Below are 11,054 nucleotides of genomic sequence, written 5' to 3' on the forward strand. Positions count from 1 at the left end.
CTGTGAATACAAATGCTCTATCTCAGCAGAAAACAGGAATACAAGCAGCAGGTGGAAGTACGTGTGTTACCTCATGCACAGACCAGCGTGCAAACACACCTGTGTTAACAGAACATTTTGTTAAATCTTGCAAAACTCAAAACACTTCAAAGTCAAGAAATAACAGAACTAAGGCTGCTTGAGCAACCTTATCTTGTCTCTCCCTCTACCCTGAGCATGTTGCACTTGAAAGTCTTTAATTATGTGAGTGCTTGCTAATTTTCAGGAGACTCAGTGTCCTTACAAACAGGACGGGCCGGCTCTGGGGTTGTGCCATTAAGGGAAGCTGTTACATGCCTTAGTAAAATGGAAGCATGAAGCCTTTTAATGCCTGGGTATTTCAGAATCCTTTTCCATGTGTATGCTGCAAGTTCCTTCAAGACCCAAAGCCCTTCCTACTGTCTTCCAGTGTCTTAGAGGAGAAGGCAAGAGCTTCCAGAGCAGTAACAGTATTCCTGCTCAACACTGGAAGACACTGGATTATTCTAATTCTTCACCGCTGAAGAGCAGAATTGCATTGTCAGTACTTTAGGCCTGGCCCCTTCTCACACATCCTTCCTCTGGTCTTGTAAGACACAGTGCAATTGGGAGGAGATTGCAGACTTTTCTGTATGTCGTTGTCTCCTGCAGTGCTTGAACAGGGAATGGACAAAACCAGCTGAAATGCCTCATGACATCTTTTCCAACTGCACAGCACTGCAACTCTGGCTCCTGGGGATGACTTGGGAAAGCGCTCACCATGGCAAAGTAACAGGCAGCTCGGTTGACATGGAGCTTGCAGAGGAGTTCCTTTGGGATGGTCACCTCGTCAGAGGCTGCATAATCCGCCACATTCAGCCCTTCTACATACTGGACCAGGGAAAGCTTGAAATCCTTCTCTCGGAACAAATCATTGCCCTCTGCAAACAAGTTTCTCACCAGCTTCTGCAAAAAGGCCTGGGCAGCAAGGAGAGAACATACAGACTCAAGTAAATATTCAGAGACAGGAGAGGCTTCCCAATTTCCATTCCTTTCCGAATCTTTTAGCAAACTGCTTGCCCACTAAGATACTCCTGCATCCATACTCTCCTGTAAAACATCAGGTTTTTGGTAGAGGAGAATAATACAGTCAAATTTCCATTCTTCTTGAATGCTTAAGTGTCTTTTCCTTTCCCTGTAAGTTGTCATCATCAGAACCTTAAAACTTTAAGTCACAGGGAAATTGTGACAGACCATCCCACATTCTTCACTTCTGGCACGTAAACTAATGGCTGTGCAACAGAACAAATCTTGCTAACCAGAGGGCTCCCAGTTTTAACAAACAAAATCTCCATTACCTCATAATCTTCTTGGCTTAGGGGTAATGTGGACCTGAAGAAAAATAAGAGAAAATACTCATGAAGCAGGCATCCATGCCAATAAGGGCTTTTGTCTAATGAAGAAATCCTTTTTCTGGTCCTGTGCTGGTGATCTCAGTAAATTACTGAACATTTTATCACTGTGAAGGCAGCTGAGGCAAACAGAACCCATTTAGGGAGCATTACGCTCAGTGTCGCAGTGGTGTCAAGCCATGGTCATGTCTAAGAGGGACTTGAGACTAGAGGAGTCTTATTCTCATTTATTTTCTGTGCATACATGATCCTCTGTAATGTGCCTTCTGACAGTCACCTAAAAAACCTATCTTTAATAAAGAGAGACTGCCAGGAAGAATACAAGTGTATTTTATGTGCATCTGGCTCTAAGGAGAGGCACCAGAGTGGCACTCCAACACCTCTTCAAATTCTTTTTGAGACCAGAGACATACAGATATAAATGCAATCAATTTTCTCTGCCTTAACTTAGCCATATGCCTTTAGGCCTACCTCACAAAAGGGAGAAAACAGTGCAGGTTCAGGAATTCAGCTCATCTGACTCCAGCTTTCTTGGCCAAGGCTGAACCATAAACACTGGCAGCGCTTGTGAGGATAACACCTACCATACAACAGCGCTGAGACTTAAGAGAAAGGTTAATTGAATCACCCAATTCATCCAGGCTTGACCCACATATATTTATTGTTTCTTTTCAAGGACAAATCAGTAGGCTCTAGAGGAATCCTCAGCACCTTTCATAGCTTTTCATACCTACCGTAAATACATGATCTTATTGGTTACAGAATAAAGGCTTTTTAGTGTAGCGAGAGCTGGTCTGACAGTCGGGACAGATGGATACAAAAGCTCTCTGGGGTCAGGTCTCAGGGTATACAGTTTATTGTGGGGCCCTGCTCAGAGCTGCCAGCTGCAGCTCGAAGCAGGCCCCAAGGAGTGGGGGTAGGGCAAGATAGCCAGAGTTCCAAAAGAGGGTCTAAGAGAGTAGGAGAAGGGGCTGGATCGAGGGGTAGGGGAGAGAGAGAGAGTCTGGTCTTCTGGGAGCACCTTATCAAGGGGATTTCTGAGCAGGGGTGCGGACTAGGACTTTGGACCAATGGGATTACAGATACATCATACTTCAGGGGAGGGTTACAGGTGCGAGATAGAACACTTTATCTGACCCTTTGATTTGTCTGTGGGTCAAAAAAGGGAGTTACCTTCTACTAGCTACACCACTGTCCACCAGTGCTTAGCAACCAAGGTCTGCCATCTCAAAGCTCATTTTCATCTCAATCTGGCTCACATTCTCTGCACTTTCCAAATCCCCCGCTAGGCAATCATACTTACAAGGCCTTCTTATTTCATCTTCCCCAACATTTTAGATTTCCTCTAATCACTCCTTAAAACTAACTACAGGAAATGTCATGGCTTTGTAAGAAATATTCATGATGCTTACATATTTGGACTTCCTTCTTTCGCATCAAAACAAACCAACATATAACAATGCTCCTAGTTCAGAGTGCAAGATATGCCCCAGATGCATGACCTACACCTCATATTTCTACATTATTTTCTTTTCCAGAACCTTGTGCATTTTTGTAAGTGCTACCAATATAAATCTCACAATTACCTCTCCAAAACTCAGTTATCAGCCCTCTTTAGTCTCAGACTGAGATGAAACTATCATGGCCATATTAGAGGATACAAATATGTAACATGGAAAATCTAGGGGGTTTCCTACTGTAGAGGCACAGATTTCAGGCATAATAATTGCAGGACACAAAGTAGGACTTAAAAAAACCCCAAACCAATCTGATTACAATCCTTACTCACCATGGAACCTGGACCTAAGTTTGAGGCCTCTGCTCAGTCAAACATTGGAGGGAGAACTACTACTATATCTTATAAGGAAGTACTAGGATTTGTAACTACTACATAAGCAACAACCTCAAGCTCTACAAGGTCACATAATAATCACAGAAGAGTGATCTGAGACATCTACCTTACAGGTTGGCAACTAAAAGCACCCAGGTTATCTATTTTCCCTATAGGCACCATATAGGGTGCCTAACAAGTTATGTACCTTGTTTCCCCACCTACAGAACTGAAACACTATCTCCCCTCCTAATCTTGTTTAGAGAGCACTTTGAGATCTTCATGCTGAAGATGATGTAGAAGGTCCAAGTACTATTAGCATTATGCTAATAGTAAAGATAATCCTGGAACTTCAGTGGAAGGCAAAAACAAAGGAAATTAAAATGGCAGAATTTTAAGCTCAGGGAGCTCTAACAGGACAAGAAAGACCCTAAAAAAATCACAGCCAAAATCCTCAGAACAGTATCTCTTTCCCATGCAGAAAACCCAAAGCAGTGAATAGGAAAAACTCAGCTCCTGGAATCCTCAGCAGAAAGATGACCACCTCCAAATCCACAGGGAACACTGAGGTTGTCCACTTACTGAATGAACTGAAGTCCTTTCTCTATTTCTTGTTTTCTCTTCTGCCTCTCCATTATGGTTGCTGTGGAGGAAGAAGAAAAAGAAACAACACAAAGTGAGTAATTTTAGGTCTCGTTGGCAATTAAACAGCAAAGTATTTTGTTTGTGCCTGAATTTACTACTAACAAACTGTTCCAGACCAGATGCCCTGAACAGCGAAGCCCATGATTTATACACACTGCAGATACAGCATGGCAAGCAGCTCACTACCAAGTATCTGCTTTTTCTCACATGCCACTGACAGAATTCAGGGGCAAAGAGGAATTACTTCAATTTGAGTTCTCTGCTTAGGCTGCCAGTAAATAAAGCAATGGGAACCAACCGTTATCAAGACTGCCTTCTAGCAAAGGGAAGAAACTCAACACCACCATCTTTGCCTGCACTGGCAGTCATTTCAGGAATTTGTGCCTAGACCCTACTATGATATACAATTCTGATCACTATTTTTCTGGGACAGATTTAAACTGATTTACTGCATAGCATATGAAGCACACCTTGTCTGCATAAGGTTTATGAAGGTACAGCACAAAGGGAGATGCAAAGAAAGGAGATGAAATTGCTTGCTGTGGTCCACATAAAAAGACAGCACTAATCCATGCAATGGGGATTTCACACTGCAAGTCAACAGGCAAGAGCAGCACAGACTGGGGAACACTTCTTTGGAGAGGAAACAGAGTCCTATCCTGCAGTGCTTTAAACCGGGGTGGGCGACACCTTATGAAGCCTCAAGAGTTATCTGCACTTCATCCTCTGCTGTTTGGAAGCAAATCTTGGAATGGTTCCCCAGTGACCTTTCTCCAAGGTACACAGGTCTGTCACACAAGAAAAGAATAATGAAGGTGAGAAGGACAGCACTTTATGGCAAAACGGAGCTGCTGGTGACAGCAAATTTCACATCAACCAGCTGTGACCACAAATAATGCTCAGCATTTGAGGAATAGGAACTTGGGGACAAAGGCAGTAAGTACAGAAACACTGAAATGAGATGGAGACAAAGACCCTGTTCCTTCCCAACCCAGGATTGCCTCTGAGAAGGTATTAAAGTAAATTCTCCACCTCTATACTACAACAGCTTGGAGAGGATTATCATCCAGCTCCCATTTACATTAAGACCATCCCTATCATTCTAAGACATCTTGCAGTATCAATGACACACTCAGTCTGAACAGGTTGAAGAGGCCTTTAAGGTACATAAAAATCAATCCTGACAACTCAGCAAGCCCTGATTGATTGTGTTCTATCCCATGCAAAATGTAGAATTGAACTTGCCCTTTACCAACAAAAGACCTGGGGGAAGCAGCAAAGACTGGAGTGAGAGAAAGTAGCAGCAGAAGGAAACAAGAACTTGAAAGTGACACTGCAGTTTCTAAGTCATCAGACAGTAAATTTGGAAGCAATCTGGTTCAAGCAGCAGGTAGAAGACTTTAAGCAGATGAACTTGGAACAGGATGGGCAGTGCAGCAAGAAAGGAAAAGCCAACAGACAAGATGAGGGATGATTAGCATGTCTACAAAGGCTTTTAAACAGAAGTGATGGAGAAGAGCTGATATACTTCAGTACAGCATCAACAGAAGGCTTGCATTGATTCATACATAGCCTGGATAATGAGCAATCAGGAAGAAAGAAGGAAATTTAACAAGGAGATTGTAAGGTTAATATTATCACTAATGATACAGGCAGACAGACTGGAGAGGTAGACAAGGGGAGAGAGGTAATTAATTTAATTTTTCTCCCTGTGTGAAATTCTGCAAAGACAGAGGAAGTAAGAGAGAACAGAGAAGCAGAAGAGGAGCAGTAGGAACCATTTCCACAAAGGCAACAGTGAAAGACATGAAAGAGGACAGAGCCACCCCGATCACTGTAAGAAACTGTGAGGGCCATCAGAGACAAGAGTGAGGAAAGGGTCTCCATAGGAAATGACAAGAGAGAAACTGGGGGAGAAGAGGAGGCAAAAGAGTCAAGTGGATCCTCCCAAAGGCTCATGTGGACTGCACAGTGAGGAAGGAAGAATTTCTAGCTGAATACACTAAAAGTCTTTAAGCACTCCAAAAAGCCTCACCTTGGACCCCCACCTATGCCCCTCTGTCCATAGTCTAGGAGCTCCATTTCAGCGGAGGTCCAGGTCCTGCCTTGTCTGAGCTATGCTGCAGCTGAACTTGTCCTCAGTTCTATCTCTGGGACAAGCCTTGGACATCCACTGCAGGCAGCTTGTCTCCAGTCCCGTCTCTGGCATCATCTGCTACCACTGGACTCGCTGGGTGGACCTGGACCAGATTCACCATCTCATCTTCTCTGGGACTGTGGATGGATCACTCCTATTGGCATCTAGTTCTGCCTACACTGTTCACATGTTGTGGGACTGTACCCTGTGAGTGAGTGCCTTGCTGGTAACTGCCATCACCTTCAGCTACTCGCTTCCCCTGCCTGGAGGTGCAGCCCTGCTCTTGCTGCTCCCTGAGTCATGCTTGAGGGAACAAAAGTCAGGGAAGTGAAGCAGAAGCCCACGGATGTGACGACAAGGGAGATTATTGGTGACTTCGGGGAGGGCAGTTGAACACTGGCTGGTCATCATCAAGTCAACGGCTGCATTCCAAAAATGCTGTGGCACACCTTTACAATTGTGTATATCCTCAAAACAAATCGCCACCTTGCAAAGCTTCCGATATACATGGTCTACTTCTGTTCCTGAGATCAGCCTTTAAAACACTCCACAAGGAGTGAAGAAGAGATCAGTACCTGTTCTCACAGCTACCCTGACCCTGCTGCTAAAACGTCCTACACAGCAGGATATGAGTCTGTGTTACAGTGAGAACTGATTACCGTTGCTTGCCCGCAGAGAAGGGTATTCAAACGTACTGACCCAAACCTGGAGTGCAGCCAAAGGACTACCGGGCATGGCTACAGAATGTCTCCTTCCTAGGGTTACCCAACTCTTCTTGCATCCTGAAGCTCCCCTTCTGGTTTTTTCCTCTCCTCATCACTATTGCCACTGCATCCAGCATATATTCGAATATCCCCACCTTTGCTTCATCTGACCAGTCTATTGCATCTCTGTAGGTCCCACAATACACAGCTACAGTTTGATCCTTGCTACAAAATCCTGGTAAAAGGCAACCTTCTGTGCCCTGCACATTGTTTATGCTCTGCAGTTCTACCCTCATCTTCCAGAGAGAATATTCTTCAACCCAAAGCCCTCCACTGCCTTCTTTAAACATAAACCACAGGCCTGATCTCCCCTATAGACTGCTGCTCCCTGGTGCTACCCCACATTCCTCTCCCCCTGCAAGTGAGTTACCAGCTTTCTCTGCTACAGGTCTGTCACACCTCCAAGCTTATGTCACGACTTTGCACGTAAGACTCATTCCCTCATTGCAACACCTTCAAAGCGCTCACCATGTGCTGCTACCCAACAATTTCTTGCACATCTCTCAGGAACAACTACCTTTCTTTCCCCTTCAATGTGGCTCCAGACCAGCAATCTCCTTCACGTGTGGCAGACCCCTCATCTGATCTGTCCTGCCTGCCCCAACCACTGCAGGAGGCTGCCAGACTCCTCTTTTTGCTCCTCACACGTCCTCCTCCAACACCCCACCAACAAACCCAGTCACTTCTGACTCCTCTCATCATTCCAGCCTCTTCACCATGTTTCATTTAACATTCAGACCAAGCCATGCACTTGTTACACCAGCAAACCCAACACACAGTGAGCCACCCACATGAGCAACACTTCAGTTCTGCTGCACACTATACCACAGCCACTGCATAATTAATTTTAAGTGCAAAGCTTGTTTTTAGCTTTTGTTTTCTTGGGCTTTCAAATATTTTTAGAAACAAACAGAAAACATTTTATGAAGCACAAAGTGTCCCTTTTCTCTCCCCCACCAAATCTCTCTGTCCAGACTTGTCCACTCAAATAATCAGCAAAATTCAAATACTAAGTATTTACAACTCCACTACAAAGCTCTTATCCTTTCAGTCCAGAGACATTTATCCTCCCTGGTCCAGCATCTAGAGAGAACTTTATTCACAGTTCATCAATAAATTACAAACCATTTGCCAGACAGGAATAAAATGCTACGGACAGGCAAAATGGTTTTCTTGCCTTCAGAAGGAAGCTTGAGCCAGTGAACTGGGTGACTAAAACACAAACTGGGTGGATATCCTCTAGATGGGTAGATGGTAGAAAGATGAGATGAATGGAAAGACTTGAATTTATCTTATCAAGGACACAGGTCTTATTCATAACCCTGCCAGAGCTGAATTTGGGCAAAGTTTTTCATACTGTATTTCTGAGATGGCAATGAACTGACACTTGTCTGACCTTCAGGCATTGACTGTAACATTTCAGCTAGAAATTAGTACACTCAGGTGCAAGTGGTAGGTTGTAGAGCTGAGACTGGAGCTCCCCAGGAAAAAAGGCTCCAGGATACACTGGTCTGAAATATGGGAATCTTTCACTGTCTGCTGTTTGACCACTTAGTGGTGCAGCAGAATACCTAACTGGGCATATATCAAGTAAAGGACAAACTGCTGAGCTCACTATAAACTTGGGGTCTTGCTCACTCCTGCAGCTGCTTTCTGCCATGCCCCACTCTCTGGGTTTCACTGCTTCTTAGAGTAAACTGCTCTTGGATTCCCCACCACTATGTTGTGCCCACCAGAGCTGACTCCTCTGTCCCTCCCCACACCAGCCACCCCAAGGAACTTTCATGGCCACCATCTCACATGCCAGCACCCTGCTAGTGCCAGTTCTGCTTTGCAGCATCACTGGGGCCACCAGCTGCACCCCAGCAATATTCACGGCACCCAGCGAATGCAGAGCAAGGTAGCAACAACCAGCTCACCCCCCACTGAAAATAAAAGCAGTGACTCTTAAGTTTCCCTGAGAGGGGGATGGTGGTGGGGGCTAAAGCCTCAATTGCCCACATCAGCCCCCATTACCTAATTTTCCCCTCCCTTCTGCCTTGTGTTCTACACATAACACCTTCATGTACCACAGGCCACCCTTCCTCCTGCCCCCACTGCAGCACAGCCAAGGAACAAGGAGAGAGCTCCGGGGTGATGCTGCCTATCCCTACGCCACTTGCTCTTGGGTTTCTGTCCACCCAGCTCGCATTCCCGTGCCTCATTTGAAAAACTAAATCCGGGGGCTGGTTCGCACACGGATCGCGCGGGAACCCTCTCTCGCTTCCTCCCGCTGCTGCCAGCACTAGGCCGCCGGTCCCCGGCCTTGCGTAGAGGCCGCCGCCGGGAGCGGCGCCACCTCGGCCGCTGGAGCGCAGAGGGGCCGGCGGCGCCTCCCGCGACTGCCGACCGCGGCACCCCGACACCCCCGACACCGCGGCCCTGCTGGGAGGGCTCTCCCACGGCAGGAGACCTCCAGGTTTGCCGGGAAAAGGAAAACAAACCAAAACATACTCTTCCTCCTTCCCCATCCCCCATCCGCTTAAATAAAAATCACGCATTTCCAAGAGTCTGGGAGACGGCTTTAAGAGAAAAAAAAAAAAAAACCAAACAAAAAAAAAAAAAAAAAAAAAAAAAAAAAAAACAAACAACCAAACCAAAAAAACCAAAAACGCATAACGTCCCCTGCTACCCGGAAACGGTATTAAACATTAAAGAATTAAAACAAAAACAAACGAAACAAAACCCAAACCCGCAAAAACACAGTCTTCTTATTTGATAAACTTTAGAAGACACTACGGAAGGTCCATCTAAAAAGCAATTCCAAATTATTTCTCTGTCGTTTCATGAGGTTTGGAGGAAAGAAGAGGGGGAAAATGCAGCCTAAATACAGACCAAAACATACATCCCGAACGTACGAAACACAAACAGCCAGAAACGCGATTAATACTAAATTTTTCACATAAACCAAGGGTCTTTCCCCCTAGCTATGCAATTTTAGACTACCACATTTTTTTCCAGGGGGTGGGATTAGGATCGTTGACAATATTTTTTTTTTTTTTTTTTTGCAAACCCCACATTTTTGGCGGAAGGTTTAGCTTCAAAATCTCACCCGTATTATTTTTCACCACATTTTTTTACATTTCCAATTACACAACCTTTCATCTATGCAGTTACTATCTGAAACCTTTACTTTCTAAGGAAGCAACATCCAGAATTTCTTGCTTCTCAAGTCCACCCCTTTTCTACATACACAAACACACAGAGAACTGATTTAAGACAAAAATAATCCCCCCCAAAATAATAATAGAGAACTCACCTCTCCTCGGGTTTTCCCCCCCACACTATGCATAAACTTTCCTTGATAAATGGTATTGTATTACTAGAGATATTATTAATGTATTATTACTAGAAGTAATAATAATAGTAAGTGCTATTTAATTATAGAAGGCAGCATTCTGCTTCTGGATCGGCTGCCTCTGCAGCTCCCTCCATGTGCCTCCTGATCTCTTTACTTTCATTTCCAGGTCTCGCTCTCTCGCGCTCGCTCTCAGCTGCACCGGCGAGAGAAAATGCCTCCCTGCATATCCTCTGGGCCCTAGAGGCTACCGCTTTCCATTACAGAAATTCACAAATCTTTCCCTTGAGGCTGGTTTTGAGATTCTTTAAGGTGAATTAGGATTTAAAAACAAAACAAAACAAAAATCTAAAAAAATAAAGCTCTTCAGCAGTCGACTCTCCGTTCTAATTTTAATGCAACGTTTTTTTCTTCCTGGTTGTCTTTGCTGATATTAAAAAAAAATACCCCAAGAGAAAGCAAAGCTGCCGCTGCAGAGGGAATGCATGCACACGGACGCGGCGAGGAAGTGAATTGTGAGACCCCCCCCGGGATTATCACATACGGGAAGCAGTGACCCTTGTGCCCACCCATTTCTCTTCGCTGGACGGGGGCCAGAGCCAACGCTGATGGCAGAGCAATTATCTGCTCCAGCCAGACCTTACTTACTCCACCCTGCACTGCTGAGGGGGTTCCTTGTAAATAAGATTATCTGAGAACATAAATCTTTGGGTGGAAAGGAATATGCATTTAAAAACAAACAAACAAAAATCAAAACAACAGCAACAACAAAACTAAACACAAAAATTAAAGAATTTTTTTTAAATCTCAAATAATATAATATTTTACATGTCTAGGAATTATACAATCTACATATTTATATATATATACACACATGTATATATATATACATATATATGTTATATATATGTAGATGCATATATGCAGCATT

The 11,054-nt window shown here is 44.4% G+C and overlaps 1 protein-coding gene across 13 annotated transcripts in view; it reads right to left on the reverse strand.

Annotated features, from left to right (window-relative positions):
- ZC3H7B (zinc finger CCCH-type containing 7B) overlaps positions 1-10,661 on the reverse strand; it is a 48,434-nt gene extending 37,773 nt beyond the window's left edge. For 9 of the 13 annotated variants that reach the window (XM_085569788.1, XM_085569787.1, XM_077783625.2 and 6 more), the window contains exons 1-4: positions 10,085-10,661; positions 3,823-3,883; positions 1,356-1,389; positions 778-975 (exon numbers count right to left, since the gene is read on the reverse strand). In XM_085569788.1, the coding sequence (XP_085425914.1) occupies positions 778-975; positions 1,356-1,389; positions 3,823-3,875 (285 nt within the window). In that variant the 5' untranslated portion in view covers positions 3,876-3,883; positions 10,085-10,661. Of the gene's footprint in view, positions 1-777; positions 976-1,355; positions 1,390-3,822; positions 3,884-4,355; positions 4,480-4,575; positions 4,674-5,920; positions 5,971-9,279; positions 9,305-10,084 lie in introns of those variants that run through there. The other 4 variants (XM_085569783.1, XM_085569785.1, XM_085569784.1 and 1 more) reach the window with 4 other exon arrangements.
- Positions 10,662-11,054: the final 393 nt, after the last annotated feature.

Source organism: Lonchura striata, chromosome 1A (assembly GCF_050655825.1).
Source record: "Lonchura striata isolate lonStrDom1 chromosome 1A, ASM5065582v1, whole genome shotgun sequence".
In the NCBI taxonomy this organism is placed as follows: Eukaryota; Metazoa; Chordata; class Aves; order Passeriformes; family Estrildidae; genus Lonchura; species Lonchura striata.